Source organism: Lygodium microphyllum, chromosome 12 (assembly GCF_053477565.2).
Source record: "Lygodium microphyllum isolate KBCC chromosome 12, Lygodium_microphyllum_v1.1.10, whole genome shotgun sequence".
NCBI classification, from domain to species: Eukaryota; Viridiplantae; Streptophyta; class Polypodiopsida; order Schizaeales; family Lygodiaceae; genus Lygodium; species Lygodium microphyllum.
Window position 1 is genome coordinate 12,267,822 of NC_141146.1, and position 19,919 is coordinate 12,287,740.

General features: G+C 43.9%; 1 protein-coding gene across 7 annotated transcripts in view; it reads right to left on the reverse strand.

Annotated features, from left to right (window-relative positions):
• LOC148027458 (cilia- and flagella-associated protein 44-like) overlaps positions 1-10,771 on the reverse strand; it is a 223,066-nt gene extending 212,295 nt beyond the window's left edge. For 5 of the 7 annotated variants that reach the window (XM_087689155.1, XM_087689154.1, XM_087689153.1 and 2 more), the window contains exons 1-3: positions 10,515-10,771; positions 8,133-8,243; positions 6,920-7,045 (exon numbers count right to left, since the gene is read on the reverse strand). In XM_087689155.1, coding sequence (XP_087545281.1) covers positions 6,920-7,045; positions 8,133-8,243; positions 10,515-10,592 — 315 coding nt within the window. In that variant the 5' untranslated portion in view covers positions 10,593-10,771. Of the gene's footprint in view, positions 1-6,919; positions 7,046-8,132; positions 8,244-9,180 lie in introns of those variants that run through there. The other 2 variants (XM_087689156.1, XM_087689158.1) reach the window with 2 other exon arrangements.
• Between the last annotated feature and the right edge of the window lie 9,148 nt (positions 10,772-19,919).

Sequence of the window (19,919 nt, forward strand, 5' to 3'; positions counted from 1 at the left end):
ATGCTGAAACAGAAATTCAGCAAGAGCTTGCACACAGCCAGGATGCTAGACAGCTACCTAGATGGTATTTGCAAACTATGCAAGATAGTCCTTTGGATGCACCCATGGCTGGTCGTACTAGAAGGCAAACTCGTTTGCATGATTCAGCACATACCATGGAGTTTATTATGGCAGCAAGTACTTTTGATAATGAAGAGCCTGAATGTTATGAGGATGCACAACACAGTGTGCATTGGATGGCAGCCATGCAAGCTGAATTAGATTCTATTACTAAGAATCACACTTGGGATTTGGTGTCCTTGCCATTTGGGAAGAAAGCCATTGGAACAAAATGGGTCTACAAATTGAAAAGAAAAGCAGATGGATCCATTGATAAATACAAGGCACGGCTGGTAGCTAAAGGCTACGCACAGAAAAAGGGCATTGATTATGAGGAGACATTTGCTCCTACTTCCCGTATGATGACCATCAGGTCTATGATTGCTTTGGCTGCACATTATGGTTGGACAGTTCATCAGCTAGATATCAAGACTGCATTTTTGCATGGGGAACTTCAGGAGGAAGTTTATGTACAGCAGCCCATTGGTTTTGCAGTTGAAGGCTCAGAACATTTGGTATGCAAACTCAAAAAGGCACTATATGGTTTAAAACAAGCTCCTAGAGCTTGGTATGAAAAGATAGATGCTTTCTTGCTTGATCAGGGGTTTCTAAACAGTTCATCTGAGTCTACCCTTTACGTATGTAAAGAAGGGGGATCTATGCTGATTTTATGTCTTTATGTTGATGACCTTTTGCTCACTGGAACACATGCTGATCAGATTTCAGCATTCAAACAAAATTTGCAGCAAACTTTTGACATGTCTGACTTGGGAGTTTTGCATTACTACTTGGGCATCCAGTTCATACATACTGCTCGAGGTATTGGGTTATCACAGTCAAGGTATATTGGGCAGCTTCTTGAGAAATTTGGCTTACAGGATTGCAAGCCAGTTTGTACTCCCATGGAACCTGGACTGAAACTGTCATTACATGATGACAGTGATTTGTTTGATATACATACATATGCTCCTGCAGTTGGATGCCTTATCTATCTATGCAATACTAGGCCGGACATACAGTTTGCAGTTTCAGCCTTGAGCAGGTATATGCATCAGCCACGTATGTCACATTGGCAAGTTGTCAAGCGTGTTTTCCGCTACTTGCAGGGTACTCGTTCTCTTGGGTTGCTTTATGCCAAGGGGGGACCACTGCATTTACATGCTTACAGTGATTCTGATTGGGCTGGTGATTATGATACACGTCACTCTACTAGTGGCAATTGTTTCTTTCTTGGCACTTCTTGCATTTCTTGGCTTAGCAAGAAACAATCCAGTGTTGCCACATCGTCATGTGAAGCTGAATACAAGGCAGCTTTCACCACCACAGTTGAATGCGTATGGCTTAGACGCTTGCTAGCTGATTTGGATGTATCTGTTACTGAGCCTACTCCTTTGTTCACTGACAGTCAGAGTACCATTGCAGTGGCACGGAACCCAGTGTTTCATGCTCGCACGAAACACATTGAGATTCACTATCACTTTGTCAGAGAGAGGCTACATGCAGGTGATATCAGCCTTGTTTATTGTCCTACCACCAGTAATGTGGCAGACATATTCACCAAAGCTCTTCCTCGTGACAAATTTGAAGCATTTCGCGATGCTTTAAATTTGATATCCTTTGGTGGCGGATGATCCTTGTACTCTTGATCACTCTTCACTCCAGGGGGGTTTGTTGGGTATTTTACTCACGCCTTACTTACGCCTACGCTCATATGGGAGTGTCGGTGATCAGTAGGACACTGGGGCACTTTTTACTCTCGGTAGGAGAGGTTTTTTCCCCCAGACTTATGGTCTTATTATCGTATGTACTTATGTGCTTATGTTACACACATTTTAGGCACTTAGTGTGTGTCGGGTGTAAACACCCCCCTACACCCTAAGGTTTAAGGGTTGTACTTTGTACTTTCAGATTACACTCATTCAGTCTATTCTCTTGGGTGTCGTGCTTCAACTCTGTCTCTCTCACTCTCACACTGTCTACTGAATCTGGCAGTATCTCGATCCTCTGCTCTCACACTTGTGTCCTCTAGGAGGAGTTCCGGGAGTGGCGCCTCTAGATATGGGAGAGCAGGCCACTTGATGAGCTATAGAGTGAAACCCTAGAGAGTGGTTATGGCCGACCACTACGATTGCCAAGAAGCCACTAAGGTTCTTAGAGTACACAACTAAGATTGGTAGACATGTACTAATGCAAGAGGACATGGATTGGGCGCCTTCGCGTAGCAGATACTTGGCGGAGCACAGCATCACAAATGCCTTCCGTCGGACTTTCTGGCACAGCCTTTCGGACGGCTAGAGGCTAAGGAGGGTGTCGTATTTCCTTTGGCTGTTGGCACATGGAGGTCTGGCGGTTGGGAGTTGGCTGGCCCAAATGCAATAGGATGGAGGGTGTAAGCGCTACCCACATCAGCACTTGGAAACCCCAAAGCACTGCCTTTGGTCTTGCAAGGCGGCATAGCTCATGTGGAGAGGAGCCTGTCGTATTCTCTACCGTGTGGCACTCAGCCTTGGATGTATCTCGTGGGGAGCCTTTTATAGGCAGGCATTCAACCAGGGCCGCCACCTTTTTTATGAGGCCGAGATGCAAGACACGATTTTCATCATTGAGGCTGGGTCTTGCGCAGTGGTCGGCTTGGAGGCTTCACCCAACCGCCAAGTACTAGAGCCCACAGCAGACCGCTCAAAGGTATGGGAGATCATAGGGAGTCTTACAGGATGGCACATCTGGAAAGTATGCTGTCATCAAGAGGTTTTTGGCGGGGAGAGCCTTTCAGTACAGGCGACTTTGACAGAGCTTTGGACTTCCATCATCCACTCCCTCCGCAGTCAGTGGGACCAAGTGCAGGGCAAGTGTCAAGCTCGTCAGGAGCTCCGTTTTCACTTTCTGCGCACTTGGGCCTGCTAGGACCTATTCTTCATGATGCAGCCAAGCAGCCCCAGATAGCGATACACCCCTCCTCCATCGCTTCTTGCCCCCATCCCCCCCAAACCGCCTTGAGAGGCTTGTATACATGATGTATTTGTGATTTGCATCAGCTCCAGCTAGCCTGTTGAGCATGAGCACTCCATTGTAATCAGCCTTCTGAGTAATATATTTAGCCACATTTCACTTGCAAAAAAAAGGTATACATGAAAAGGCCAAGCTTGAGATTTTCAATAAACAAATTTGGCTTCTAGTTTGTGCAAGATCCATTTAAGCAAGCATTTAGGTTGCACATCAACACCCAAGGGATAACCAAGATGCCTCGTGATATCTCCGTGGAAAACAAGCACAACCTTTTTTTTTCCAAGAAAAGACAATTCTATTAATAACACCTCGAAGAAAAATCCCTGAGGTAAATACAATGTACAAGGAACTCTATGAAGAGTAACTTGGTACATCAAAGATACAATGGTTGTGTGAACAACCAATCTGGTGGGCTAAAATGCCAGACCATCTGAGAGGTAGTAAAAAAGGTGTCTCCTAAATCTAACAAATTGAAGCTTTCGGAAGCAATAAGGGATGATTTGGCAACATTAATACGGAGACCCGATGCATGCCCAAACAGATCCCAAATATCCAAAGCTTTGAGAAGATTAGTGGCATCCACTTTTAGAACCATAAAGGTATCATCAGCCAGTGCTTGACCAATAAAATGCTAACGTGAAGGAAGGGATAAACCAGCCAGTTGTCTCATATCAGCAAGATGCAACAACATACACAGAATGGGATACATGACAAGTGCAAAAAGAAGAGGGCTCAATGGATAGCCTTGACGAACCGAGCACGCAAGGGGGAAGGGCTCGGTAACGCCACCATCATCATGACATGGGATGTAGTCTCCCACACTAATGGTATAGATTAACCTCGCCATACAAGGCCCAAAACCAATGGCTTACATAAGATCCACAAGAAAATACCATTCTAGAAAGTCAAAGGCCTTTTCCAAGTCCAATTGCACCAGGACCACTCTTGATGTGTATGTCGTGCATAATCAACTTAATGACCCCTTCTTTCCATGATGAAGGCATCTTGTCTGAATCCCATCTTGCTACAAAAAAACCATATTAAAAGACTAACTGCTCAACAAAAAATAAGCCAGTTCATGGCATTGCACAACTTGTCTAGCAAAGAGGGAATGGACCATTGATGGCACTCAGTCTCTCTAGAGCAACATTGCATCATGATCGAAGCTATACAAGGCAATTTTACCAAAATCCATGATGTATCAAGAATTCATGTAAGAGCATAACCTATGTGTGCTAGTCAGCTTTATGAAGCTAATGCATATTCATCCGCAAAGGTATCCGTGTGCAGCTATCAGAAGTGTCAACTTTGTAAGGCCACAATAGGTTGTATGCATGTGTCTAGCACTAGGTGCATCAAGACACATGCTTGCAGATATCCTTAAAATGGGCACACCAACATTGACTTGCTTAAAAGTAATCCACCAATAGAGGAATACTTTGTGCTATCTTTCTCTCAATAGCTAGCTTAGGAGAGTCTAGACCACCTAAGCTTTATGCACTATGGTTTCTATCTCGGACCAATTGTTGGATCCCACCAAAATGAGGATTTTCATTTGGCAACTTCCTATTAGAGAAAGATAGTAGTCACTTGAGATTGCCAAAAAAAATAAAGAAAAGATATCAAAGAGGATATTAAGAGCATCATCAACTAGGTAATTGCTCTCTCATGGTAGCATTCTTTCATAATCAAACTTTGAGATGAGTTCCTTCTACAATGCTATCACAAAGGTTGAGTTGATTGTAAATGTGGTGCATCTGTATGTTATGGATTCAAGCACTCTAGGACACCAAATTTTAAGCTTAAGTATGGCCACAAACTGCTTCTTTCCTCGTGGTGTGTTAGGACCGTATATTAGCGAGACATGGTCCTAGCAATTTCTATAAATTTTGTAAGTTTCCAAACAATACCAATGAAATCAAAGCGATTTTGCAATTCACTCAAAATAGATTCACCTTTTTAGGTTGAATAGGGTGTCATTAACATGGCAACAACACAACTCCATGTGAGAAACCTCATGGTGCATGGATTGTTTCCAAATCCCTTTGCTTGTAAGTGCATACAATGAGATAGAAAATATGCCTTTAGCGAAATACCATACAAGTATATGTTGTGAGGGCACAATCCACTTTCTGATAGATATAAGTTAAATAAATGATTCACTTCCTATAAGAAAAATACACGAGTACAAGCTAGCCGAAAAGTACAACCAAATATACACTATGTATGGTGGTCATGGAGGTTGAAGAAACCTCAACCACATGAGTGTAGCATCAAACTAAATTAGTAAGAAATTTGGGACAATGATGGTTGAATCCAATGACCCAACTAAAATACATGTTGGAACCATTGCAGCCGCAGACACCAACAAGGAAGTTGTATAGCTTAGTCGTCTAGTGAGAGACTCAGGTATTACAAGAGACGTGCCTATATTGCAGTGCGATAGTCAAAGTGCCTTCAATTAGCACAGAATGATGTCTTTCATGCAAAGACAAAGCACATTGAGGTGAAGTATCACTTCATTAGGGAGGAAGGACAAGCATATTGAGCATGTCAAGATCCGTATGGATGATAACCTCGCAAATCTTCTCACTACAAAGAGTTTACCTTCTAAGTGCTTTGCACATTGTAGAGTGTTGATGTCCATTGGATAGTATCTTAACTTTCATCTTATACTCCCACAAAGGCACATTGGCCTTTAAGTGGAAAGTTGTTGGGGTAAAGGCTACTGGCCAATAGCAGAAGGAGCATCCCTTGTATAAGCACACTACACATTCATATATACATATGAAGATAAAAAAGAACAAGTGTACCATTCATTTTACTACATAACTCTCTTGTGTTCTCTCTCTCGACCCTCTTGCACTCCATAGCTTCTACCTCGCATTGCACCATTGCTTTCGTCTTAATTATGTAAAGGACTTTGGCAATGATTGCAAATTGATTGCAAAAGGTAAGCACATTAGCAAATTGTTTACTTTTGATATGAGTCCATATGAAATGAATGTTGCTATATGTTTGCACGAGGTTCAAGTGATGTGGACGACATCTAGATTTGGTATAAGTAGATCAGTCATGTAACTTTCTAGTGTCTGAAAAATATGCAGTCATAATAGATTGTAGATGGTTGACTGAGTGTAGAATTGGTCATGTAACTTTCTAGTGTCTAAAAAATATGCAGTCAAAGTAGATTGGTTGGTTTAACTTTCTAGGTTCTGAAAAATATGCAATCAAAATAGATTGATCATGTAGCTTTCTAGTGTCTTAAATATATGCAATTGACTTTAAATAGCAGTTCTTTATAATTTCTTTCTTTGCTTTTTCAATGAGAGCTCCTTTTTTCAATGTATAAATAGGCTTAGGCCCACTTAGATTTCCTTGCATAAGAGGCCAAAATTTACTCCTAAATTCTACCTTTTGCTTCATTGCAAACAGGTTGAAAGGATCAGAAATCCACCTACAGTTTGGGGCAATATTGTTTTGCAAGGATGAGTAACAATCAGAGTCAACACACTTGCCTTACCTAAAATATTGGCCTCATACAGGACTGTTCCAGCTAACCTTCAAGCATCATCTCTAGATATATCATTCAAAAGGGTTTGTTTTGTACATATCTCAGTTATCAAAGCAAGGTCAAGTAAGAGGGGGGTCTATGTTTCAAGTTTCTTCTTTCAAAGATTTTGCCTCACTTTCTTTCCTGTTGGACTAACAAAATCTTTCAGTGGCCCAAAGCAGAAAAAACTATCACTTTATAAAAACCAAAAAAGCAGACAAGTCCATAAAAACAACTGTTTGCGATGCAAACAATGTGTACCTTGTGTACTTCCAATGAAGGATATTTATAGATATATACATTTGGATGGATTCCCTTTTCACATACTGCAAAATAACCCTTGGATGGATGCACTGCTAGACACCCAATGCCTTCACCACCCTTGCTCTGCATTAACATTAAGAACACTTTTATAGTTAAATTTGAATATGGAGAAACTGCAAAGAAGCAAGAGAAAGTAATGCTCTTAGACATACGAATGCATGTACACTAACTCGAGTCTCAGGCTGGACAACAACACACATCGATTCATGCTTGTAAAATAACTGCCCCCCCCGCTTTAATTGTTGTCAAAAAGCAGCTCATTTCATGTCCAATGACTAGACACGTGTGGGGTTTATCTTGCAATATGGAGTTCTGACACATCAGCAAGCACCAGCCATGTGTGGGTTTGAGGAAGATTTGAGGGAAAATGCCATCAACCGCCAATTTGCAACCAGAACATCCCATCTTTCCCATTGTTTCAATGGACCCAAACTTGGCACATCAAGATAACTAAGAATGCTTTTCTATGTGTCAGCTTCAGGCATTCAGAAACAAGTCCTACTTGGTCAGGCATTCTCCCAAACTAGGTAAATGATAGATTATAAGAACGAGACAATATGATGCTCCATCAAGGCATCGGAGGCTTTGACAGCATTGAACCTCATTGCACAAGCAAAGATTATTTTCTATTTGGGATTGTTGTGGCAACTGGATTTTATGCTATCCTGGAAGTGTTCTTCCAGAGATCGCCACTCATCCATTCCACTGCACTTGTGGTCCCTTCATGATTCCTATGGAGTTGACACTTTCATTGTTCAAGATCAATCCCCAGAAACTTCCATTTTTCTGCTAGCTACCATGTATCTTTTTAGGCTGTTTTCTTAGCTGTGCACATTGCTTTTGCTCGCTAGCCAAATAGGCTCTTGTACACCTAATTGTTCTTTAACACATCATCCTCCTTTTAATGGGAGTCCCTCATGATCTGTCTTTTTCTGGCAGCAACCTTGTGGCTCCTTAAGTCGTTTTCTAGCTGAGGTTGGCTATACCTGATTGACCAGAAGGCCCTTTGTACACATTGAACATTCCTACTCATTAATTTTGTGAGTGTAGAGAGAGAGAGAGAGAGAGAAATACATAATAACTAAAAATATAGTAGTGGATTTTCTTACTAAAGCAATCTTCTTCACAATATTCAACAGCTTTAACTTACCAGGAGACTAGTTTGACACATGGTGTCAAGGTCTAGAAACTGTACAGAATTTCCACAAATGTGAATTAATGTTCTCGATGCAATATAGACCAAATTGTTCCTTCGGCCCCCCTGCTTAGATACATAGAATAATGATAAAGCTCCGTAAGTGTCTCCAATATATCTTTTGCTGTGTTCTATGTTATCAAGCTACAATGAAACCACTACAATAATAATAAAGCACCGTAAGCGTCTCCAGTATATTTTTTGCTATGTTCTATGTTATCAAGCTACAATGAAACCACTATTGAATCAAAATACACAATGTCTGTGGTGCAGTGAAGGTGAATCAAGCTAGACCGGGTTAACCTCTTGCCTTTACTCATAAACCAGAAATGACAGCTAATTTTTATCCAAAAAATGAAGAAGCATGCAATCGAAACTAGTCATTTATACCATACCAAAAGCTTTAATTAACAAGCTAGTGTAAAAGATAAATTTTAACTATCTAAACTGCACATTTTCTCTTTTACAAATATCCCAATATGCCTCCCTCAAAATAAAAAAGCATTTTCTTCAGCCCTCCAAAAAGAGGCACATCTGACCTAGTTTTCATCTTCATTTCAGATGTCTGAAATCTCATTCAGAAACATCTGAAATGCAACTACAAAACTAATAAACATGAAGTACGCGTGTGGGAATTAGCTTCATAAAAAGGATAAAAAGAACATCCAAACCTATGGCAGGGTCGTATGTTATGGAAAGAATGAAATTAACAAATCTATTAGAATCCAGAGCAATCACATGTCTTAACACAGAATTCAGTCAGCATAAATCCCCCCAGTAACATTATGAATTTCTCTATACCTTAGAAGCATATAGTTGCTGAGAAAGCAAGGGTGGTTAGCATGTAATAGGATTAGGATTCATGATCTAAATGTATCAAACCATAGTCCCTATCATGGTTATGAAGATTAGATATAGTTATGCAATGGCAATGCAATCAATAGTGTCCTAATCTGATCAGGAGATTGTAGAGGAGGTAGAGTGATCAAAAGGAATGTCTCACTTTCTTAGGAATGCAGGGTTTGCTCCTTGAGGGATTTTAATATGCCTTAAGTTTTTTCCAGAGAAGAGAAATGTTTCCATCAATAAGACTCCTCGAAACAAATACCCTAAGGCAAAATGCAAAACATGAAGCAACCCTGCAAGGGTCTTCCATATCAAAAAACATATGTAACAAGGGGAAGTCTATTACAAAGCCTGAATGAATAACCAATCAGCAAGTCTATAATCTCAGACCATCTGGGTCCGGACAAGGAAAATAGTGCCAAAATCCCATGTTCTGAGAAAAACATCTCTCCTCCTCCTCCTCATAGTCTCCAAACTGCCTTGTGTTCTCTACCATTTCCCACAAGGGGTATGCACACACTCTGTCCAGATCCTGGAGAGAGTCTCTACAGTAGATATGTCCAAAAAAATCAATAGCCTGACTACCTGTAGCTGTCCATATGTACCAAGCAATATTGCTAGCCATCCCATCTATAGCAATGTTCCTGAGTCCACACTATCTGTGAGAAATCTGGTATGATTCTGCTCACAAGGTGACACACATGACACCATGTACATCCTCATATCCACAAGCTGGGCCTCTATCTGTGACCCAAGCAACCACCCTCCACATAGCAATCATAGAGTCTGCAGTACCATGAGACACCATCCGAAGGGCTCTCACTCCAAACCTCTTGACCATCCATCAAGCTTCATTTCGAAAGTCATACATGTTCCAGACTTGGGCTTCCATGGTGTCAATGCATCTGACACAAAACGTTGTATCAACAGTAACCTTCCAACCTTGCTCAGCCTTACAGATAGGCAATAGGTTGCTTGAAGCCTGCGTCTACATAAATGCATCTGACACAAAAAATTGTATGAGCAGTAATCTTCTATCCTTGCTCAGCCTTAAAGATAGACTGTAGCTTGCTTGAAGCCTGAGCTGAGCCAGTGGACTTGAAAAGACGTGAACCTGTTCTCGAATTACGGTCATGACTACTTTGACATCAAGCAGGTACAACGATCTCCAAGCAAGTTCAATGCGGCAACGTGGGGATTTGCTTCGAAAATCATCACGTATGTGCTAGAGACAAACGGTTTAACACAATCGTTAGCGTTAACTTCACAAGGCTCTTTCTGCATGCACTGCTTCAAGTACACCCCCATGCATTGCATCGTTCTAACTGATGGTGAGTGGTAGACATACAGGTCCACCTGTTAAGAATACCGCTCGAGACGAAGGCATTCCTTCCTCAGCTATTTTCTTTATCACTCTTGCTGACAGAAAGAAAGGTTTACCGCAAAGCTGTTCTCTCATCATCACTGTTGCTGACCGAAAGAAAGGAATACCTCAAAACTAAGGCATCTCAAGAATCTGGCTGATTGCTCCGGAAGCCTTGTAGCTTCGCAGCTGGCAGGGGGCGCCATCGCCGGGGCAACGCTTCAATGGCCCTTGATTCTAGCCGAGAATCATTCTTTCTGCGTCTCTGTCAATACATGATCAGTCGCACGATGGAGAAAGTCGCCACGGACAGCATCGAGCTTCTGTGAGAAACCGTTCCCATGCAATTCCTGTTATGTCATTCAATTTCCCTTCCGATTTTCCCTTTCGGCCACCTAAGGCCTTTGTGATTCTCTTTGAAAGTAGGGTGTGTTGTCTCTATTTAATTGCAAAAAAAATTTAAAACAAATCAAAAGAAGATAAATAAAAAGTCTTTGTTAGCTTCACGTGTAATATAAATCAACCTTTAAAAACTCTCTTTGTAACGTTTAATAATTTTTGTGTGTTTTTTCTAAATGTGGGACCAAGTATCTCCTTTTTATTAATTAAATGTGTTCTTTATTTTCTCCTTGTCAATCTCTCTTTTTTTTCGTAAAAGGTAATTGTATTAATTACGAAAAAAGAGTACAAGTTTTCATGATTACAAGATACACGAGGGCTCTAAGCCAACGTGTAAGATCCCAGTACTAAGCCACACAAAAGTTACACAATTGATGGCAAAGACCCAGCGGAAATTGCCATATGCCAGGTAAGCAAGTCCTCCCGAGGGAGCAAGTCTGAGTGCCGAATAAGATCTATCTGCCAATGCAAGAGACCTTTAAGCCGGGCAATGTGTTTCGGTACATTAGAGGCGGAATCAAAAAGAAAGGCATTCCGAGTGGTCCAATTGTGCCAGCATCCCCAGAATCTGAAGAAGTGAAACAAGATCTTCATATGCAACTGTGGCGGAGTGGGGTATTTTGGTCGCACAAAAACCCAATCGAAAGGGGTGAGCGAGGACCCCACCACTGTACGCCAAACTTGTGACAAGAGCGACCAGATCCTCTTGGCCAGCGGGCAAGAAATAAATCGATGATGGGCCGATTCCACAGTAGTGGTACAAAAGAAACAATTACCATTCGAGATTCGACGCTTGGAAAGGGCCGAGACAAGAGGAAGACCACCAATCATCACCCGCCAAAGAAAGACCCTGGATTTGAACGGTGTCTTATTCAAACAGCCCTCTATCACTGTTGTCTTCCACCATGACTAAGATTTCTGCAAACCCCATACAGAATTAGCTTTAACAGCCAGCCATTGATGATCTTTCATCAGAAGATGATACACCTGATTAGCAGAGGCCTTTTCCAGACTCAACTGGCCTGCAAGGTCCTAGTCCTGCCAAGGGCGATCCACCGCAAGGGCAGGAAAAGGTTGCCTGTCTTGAAGTACTAGCAGAAGCTGCTCCCATAAGTCACGGTAGCCACGTGGGATTCTGAAAAGTCTCCTGGCCATACGAAACTATGCGAATACATTACGACTGGCAAGGGTGGCGTCCGCAACTGAAGACACCCCCAGACGGGCCATGCGGTTAAATTTTGGTCGAAGCTTATGTTTGTCTTCCCGCGAAAGTAATCTTGAGACTGCCAACAATTCCAGTTGAAAGGAGTTAGCATGCAAGCGGTCCTCTGCTAGATGCCAACTCGCCTTTTGGAGCACCGCTTTCCAGGAGCCGACCAAATGCAATAATAGAGAGGAGGCGAGGCTAGAAAACCGAGAGTCTGCATTAAGGACATGCCACCAGGAGCCCCGAATTTGTGTATTGCCATGTCGAAGCCCGCTGTCCTCCAGAAAATAACGGGCTATAATGGTCCATGGGTGATGATCCACGCACATAGCACGAAAAAGTGACCAACGAAGGGCCAGCATATGAGTTTTAGCATCCAAAATAGCCCCACCACCCAAGCATTTGGGGGTACATGTATGTGACCACGAAATCCACGAAATACCTGCGTGCAATGAATCCTTTTTCCATAACATGAAACGAATAGGGCGAGTGAGAGCCTTCAAAGTAGTAGGAGTCCAAGGCAGCAATGGCAAGAAATATGTGAGCATTGGCAGCATAATTATTTGCGCCACTTTGAGGCGGACATGAAAGGGCCATGCTTGCGACTTCCAATACATAAACTTAGCTGCCAGTTTCTGTGAAATCCACTCTAGTAGCTGCTTTGGCCGAACATCAACACCCAACGGGTACCCAAGATGCCTGACAATGGAGCCACGGGGAACAACCTGACCTTGCCAACCCAATGACTGTAAATCCGACTCCATGCAGCTGAGAATGGCTGATTTGAAGGCATTGATGCGAAGACCCGAAGCATGACCAAAGAGTGTCCAAACATCCAATGCCTTGCGAATGTTGTCCTTGTCTGCACGCAAAATCATAAAGCTATCATCAGCCAAAGATTGGCTAATGAAGTGTTGCCCCAAAGGAAGAGACAATCCGGCCAGCTGATCAGAAGCTGCCATTGAAGATAACATTGAAAGAACCGGGTGAGTCGCCAGGGCAAAGAAGAGAGGACTCAAAGGGCAACCCTGTCTCACCAAGCGTGCAAGGACAAATGGCTTTGTAACCCCACCATTGAGCATAACACGTGAAGAAGCCTCAGCACTAATGGCGTAGATCAATCGGGACATCCGCGCACCAAAACCCATAGCGGACATAAGTTCAGCAATGAAAGACCAATCTAAATAGTCAAAGGCCTTTTCCAGATCCAACTGAATCAATACCACTTCCTAGCTAGAGTGCCTTGCATAGTCAATGGCCATTTGCACATTTAAGATATTATCCAGAATGTTGCGTCCCTTAATGAAACCATATTGAAGAGGATGCACAATAGCTGGAAGGTGCTTGTGGAGCCTATTCGCCAGGACTTTGGAAAAGATTTTATAAATCGAACCCATCAATGAAATTGGTCTCCACTGTTGCAACATTGACGGCAAAGGAACCTTTGGAAGCAATTTGATAAGGCCTTCTTTCCATGAGGAAGGCATGACCCCTGTTTCCCAAACCTGCTGAAACATAGCCACCAATGGCTTCACTAGTTGGGTAGCCGAGCACTCAAAGAATTCATTGGTGAGGCCATCCCAGCCAGGGCTTTTATCCTTGGGCAGATGTAACAAAACATCCATAACCTCCTCCTTACAAATATCTGCCTCCAAGGTAGCTCGCATATCAAGTGGAAGCTGATGGCGGACCAGATCATAGAAAACTGAATGTGCATACGTAATCTAGTCAGAAGGCGACGAAGAAGAACCAAGAAGATCCCGAAAATAATTCCTGCACATATCGACAATGGTGTGTGGATCAGTAACCATGCGACCTTCTGAATCATGAAGTCTGGTCATATTTTCTCGAGCAGGAGAAGCATGCAAGGCGCGAAAGAACTTATGAGTCTGGCAAGCATTATCTTGCAAATTGTCAGTCAAATTGTGTAATTTGGCCTGCTGATAGGATTTCAACTGAAATTCTTTGATAAGATCGGCCAAACGCTGCGCCAGTGATAATAGAAAATCATCATCTGGGGTATCCACCAAAAGCGAACGAACCAAAGCTAGTAAGCCTTCCGCTGCATGGCGACGCCGCCGACAAAGAGAGGCATGATGTATCCCATACTGGCGAGCGACCCGTTGCACATTAGAGACCAGTCGTTCAAAAGAAACTGTGCCCTCAGAGGCAAAGTCCAATAAAAATCTCTCAATCAATTGCTGCATATAGCCCTGAAAGATTGAATGCTTCAAATACGAAGAGTTGAAACGTAAAGGGAGTCTATCCAACAACTGCATAAAGGGTGCAATAGGTTGTGCCAGTATCTCAAGTTGGAGAGGGAAATGGTCGGACAATGCATATTGCTGCAATACTTTCATTTCCAGCATCTCCGGAAGAAAGTCATCATCCTGCATGATGTACATTCGGTCCAACCGTGTCCATGTAGATGCATACTGCGCTGAATGAAAAGTAAACCCTGGAGAGGACGGATGTAACCAAGACCATAGATTTTGCTTAAGAGCCGCAAGAGCAAAGGCATTCCACGCCCGACTTTCCGGAGCATCCATCACCGAATGCCCTGAAGTGGACTGGGAAGAGTCAACACACATTGAAATCTCCCATCAAGAAACCTCTTCTGCCAAGTGACATGGAGCTCTGCAAAGTCTTCCAAAGATCCCGGCGAGATAAAGGGTCATTCGGAGCATAGAGGCCCAGCAACCATAAGATCTCTCCTTCAAATAAAATTTCAATTACCACAAAGCGGCCCTACACATCATTTTTAATAAGAATAGGCTGATATTTCTCATGAACAATCATAAGCACTCCAGAATAATGCACAGCATGTGTCCCTGCATAAAATAAGCGAAAACCATGGCAATCCACCACTTTTCCTGCATCACCGTGACTCTTGTGCTCCACCGCACACAAGGCATCCCACTGATTCTCATGCAAGACAGTCCACATGGCATGTTGCTTATGGCGAGAACAAATGCCTCGCACATTCCACGTGGCTATCTTCATATATCTTGAAAAAAGAAAAATCAAGAAGGAGGCACCGCTTGCCTCGATTTCACCTTGTCAGCTAGAATATCAAGGACACCATCATCCAGAAAATCAGCTAAGACTGCAAAAGAATTCGGCCGGCCAGCTTTAGAAGTAGATGGGATATCCACTGTCTTAGGGGTGGCGCGGGGATAACGACGATCCCAGGGTGTAATCACATTGCCTTTAGAATCAAATGCCAACTTAGCAGGCGGGCCCTTGGGCCCGTCTGTATATACTTTCCTCATAGACTGATTACGGGGAGCAGAAGGAGCCATAGTACGCGCAACATGCTATGAAGAGAACATTTCTTTGGAATCCACAGAATCAGAGGCCACTTGAGCATACGAACGATCCTGATGACCGATTATCTCTTCGGGCGTATACTTGGAGCGTTTACCCGCAGGCTAAAAGTCAGGAGCAGGCGGCATCTCCTCTGTACATGGCACCATATCCTCCGGTTCCTCTGCATCAGAATCCGGGCCAAGAGCGGCTACCGTTTGTTCAATAAAAGCCATATCCAGGCCAGCCATGCTTCTCTCTGAGCAGAGGCGGGACTGCAAAAACAGTGCACCACCCGGATGCTGCAACTGGACTGCAACGGAGAACAGGACCGACACGCGTAGATGAACCTGGGTGCCGGGCAACGGGTCAACTACAAGTGAGACTTACAACGGCTACGGCCGGCCTGCACGCTGACGCAGATCAGTCAATGAGGCGGGCGCCAAGGGATCAAGCACAGGCGGTGCAGAGTGGCAGGGCGTTGCAGGTACTTGCGACGAGCAGCGATTGACAGGCGGGACAGATGTCAGGCGGGAGGCGAGGCAGACGTCAGGCGTGAAGCGTGTCAGACATCAGACGTCAGGCGCTGCAGGTACAGGCGACGGGGCGCGTGTGTCAACAAGGCGTTTGAAAGCAGTGGGCGTCCGCAGCGCGGCTCAGTAGGCGATCGTCTGAAGGCGCAGATCCAGGTGCCTGTCAAGCGAGCCACGGCACGTTCCGTCAGTAGGCACAACAGGCGAGAGGTCCAGGTGAAGGCGTGACGCGGACGTCAGGGCAGATGAACTCCACGCAAGTCTGGGGGGAGATCGCCCACAGTGCGCAGGAGGATCGTCGCCAGGTCACGGGGGCGCCAGATCCGCCATCGCGTCTCTCTCCCTCTCTCTCTCTCTCTCTTTTGTCAATCTCTCTCTCTCTCTCTCTCTCTCTCTCTCTCTCTCCTCGTGAAGATAATTGAATTAAGCAGTAAATATTTACATCAGACCATCAGGTCACATTCTCTTAGTATGTCTTGCTTTCTATTACATCAAACCCCTCTCTCTCTCTCTCTCTTTTTTTTTTTGTAAAAGGTAATTGTATTAATTACGAAAAAGGTACAAGTTTACATGATTACAAGATACACGATGGCTCTACCCCATCGTGTGTACACACTGACTCTCTACAAGAACCAAACGACCAAAGAGTTACAAAGTCATGGCAAAGACACAGAGGAAATTGCCATATGCCAAGGATGTAAGTCCTCCCAAGAGAGCATGTCAGAGTGTCGGAGAAGATCTATCTGCCAATACAAGAGACCTTTAAGCCTAGCAATATGCCGCTGAACATTATAGGCGGAATAAAAAAGAAAAGCATTCTGAATGGTCCAGTTGTGCCAACAGCCCCAATATCGAAGAAAGTGAAACAAGATCTTCATATGTGGCTGTGTCGGTGTGGGATATTTGGGCTACGCAAAAACCCAATCAAATGGGCGTAGCGAGAAACCAACCACCGCTCGCCAAACGGTTGACAAGAATGACCAGATTTCTTAGCGAGGGGGCAAGAAATAAAATGATGACTGGCAGATTCCACACTGGTGGTGCAAAAGAAACAGTTGTCGTTGGAGATTCGACGCTTGGAAAGAGCTGAAGCAAGCGGAAGACCACCAATCATCACCCTCCAAAGAAAGACCTTATATTTGAAGGGTGTCTTGTTCAACCAGCCCTCCATCATAGTTACCCTCCACCATGACCAGGATTTATGCAATCCCCATAGAGTATTAGCTTTAGTAACCAGCCATTGATGATCTTTAATCAGAAGATGATACACCTGGTTAGCTGAAGCCTTTTCTAAATTCAGCCGGTCTGCAAAGTCCCAGTCCTGCCAGGGACGATCCGTAGCAAGGGTAGGAAAGGGTTGTCTGCTCTGGAGCACCATCAAAAGCTGTTCCCATAAATGCATGTATCCACGAGGAATCCTGAAAAGCCTCCTGGCTGTACGAAACGATATCAACGCATTGCGACTGGCAAGGGTAGCATCTGCGACTGAAGTTAAGCCCAAACGTGCCATGTGGTTGAATTTTGGTCAAAGCTCATGTTTACCTTCCCATGAAATTAACTTTGAGACTGCCAACAATTCCAATTGAAACGAATTAGTAGCTAAGCGATCCTCTGCTGGATGCCACTGAGCCTTCCGGAGGACCAGTCTCCAGGAACACACCAAATGGGCAAGCAGAGATGAAGAAGAACTGGAGAACCGAGAATCGGCATTAAGAACATGCCACCAAGAACTCCGGATTTGGGTATTACCATGCAGAAGCCCATGATCCTCAAGAAAATAACGGGCTATAACGACCCATGGATGATGATCCGAGCACATGGCGCGAAAAAAAGACCAGCGGAGTGCTAGCATATGAGTTTGGACATCTAAAATAGCCCCTCGACCCATGCGTTTGGGGGTGCACGCATGCGACCAAGAAATCCAGGAAATGCCTGCATGCAAGGAATCCTTCTTCCATAACATGAAACGAATAGATTGAGTAAGAGCATTCAGTGTAGTAGTAGTCCAGGGCAGCAATGGCAAGAAATATGTGAGCATTGGCAACATAATTGTCTAGGCTACTTTGAGGCGAACATGGAAGGGCCAGGCCTGAGACTTCCAATACAGAAACTTAGCCGCCAGTTTCTATGAAATCCACTGTAGTAGCTACTTTGGGGGAACATCAACACCCAAAGGGTACCCAAGATGCCTGACAATGGAGCCACGGGAAACAACCATTCCCTACCAATCCAAGGAACTGCAAATCCGACTCGGTGCAGCTAAGAATGGCTAATTTCAAAGCATTGATGCGAAGACCAGACGCTCGACCAAAAAGAGCCCAAACATCTAATGCTTTGCGAAGGTTATCCTTGTCCGCACGCAGAATCATAAAGCTGTCATCAACCAAGGATTGACTAATGAAGTGTTGTCCAGAGGGAAGCGACAATCTAGCCAACTGAGTAGAAGCTGCCATATGTGATAACATCGAAAGAACTAGATGAGTTGCAATGGCAAAGAAGAGAGGACTCAAAGGGCACCCCTGTCTGACAGAGCGGGCAAGGACAAATGGCTTGGTAACGCCTCCATTCAGCATGACTCGTGAAGATGCTGCAACACTGATAGTGTAGACCAGATGAGACATCCGAGCACCAAAGCCCATAGTAGACATAAGTTCTGCAATGAAAGACCAGTCCAGATAATCAAAAGCCTTTTCCATGTCCAATTGAACCAGTACGACCTCCTGATTAGAATGCCTTGCATAATCAATCGCCAGTTGCGCATTTAATACATTGTGCAGAATGTTTCGGCCCTTAATGAAACCATATTGGAGAGGATGCACAATGGCAGGAAGATGCTTATGGAGCCGATTCGTCATTCCTTTGGAAAAGATTTTATATATAGAACCCATCAAAGAAATTGGGCGCCACTATTTCAACATAGACGGCGAAGAAACTTTTGGAAGGAGTTTAATAAGACCACCTTTCCATGAGGAAGGCACGATTCCCATTTCCCACACCTACTGGAACAAAGCTGTCAATGGTTTCGTGAGCTGGATGGCAAAAATCTCAAAGAACTCATTGGTGAGACCATCCCAGCTAGGACTTTTATCCTTGGGCAAGTGTAACAAAGCATCCATAACCTCTGCCTCACAAATATCTGCCTCCAGAGTACATTACATGTCTTGCGGAACCTAATTGCGGACCAGATCATAAAAGACTAAAGGAGCATGAGTGATTTGGCCTGAAGGTGGAGAAGTGGAACCAAGAAGGTCGAGGAAATAATTCCTACACATATTCACAATAGTCTGCGGATCAAGGACCATTTGACCTTCTGCATCCTAGAGTCTAGTCATATTCTCTCGAGTAGGAGAGGCATGGAGAGCTCGAAAGAACTTGAGTCTGACAAGCACTATCTTGCAAAGTCTCCGTCAGATGTTGCAATTTGACCTGCTGATAAGATTTCAACTGAAACTCTTTAATAAGATCAGCCAGACGCATTGCCAGTGACAGCAGAAATACATCATCTGGAGTGTCCACCAGCAAAGAACGAACCAAAGCCAGTAGGTCCTCCACTGCTTGTCGACGCTGCTGACAAAGAGAGGCATGATGGATCCCATACTGTCGAGCAACCCGCTGCACATTAGAGAGCAATCATTCAAATGAAGTAGTGCCATGAGATGAGAAGTCCAATAAGAATCGATCAATCAATTGCTGCATATAGCCTTGAAAGATTGTGCAATGGGTTGTGCAAGCAGCTCAAGCTATAGAGGGAAATGGTATGACAAGGCATATTGTTGCAACACTTTCATTTCGAGCATCTCACGAAGGAAATCATCATTCAGCATGATGTATATGCGGTCTAACTGCGACCATGTTGTTGCATACTGGGTAGAATGGAAAGTAAACCCTGTAGAAGAAGGGTGCAGCCAAGACCAGAGATCTTGCTTAAGAACAGCAAGAGCCAACTCATGCCACATACGACTTTTCGACGCATCCATTATCGAATGTTCTGATGTGGACTGTGAAGAATCAACACACATATTAAAATCCCCCATCAAAAAAACCCGTGTGCCAAGTGACAAGGAAGTCTGCAAAGTATGCCAAAGCTC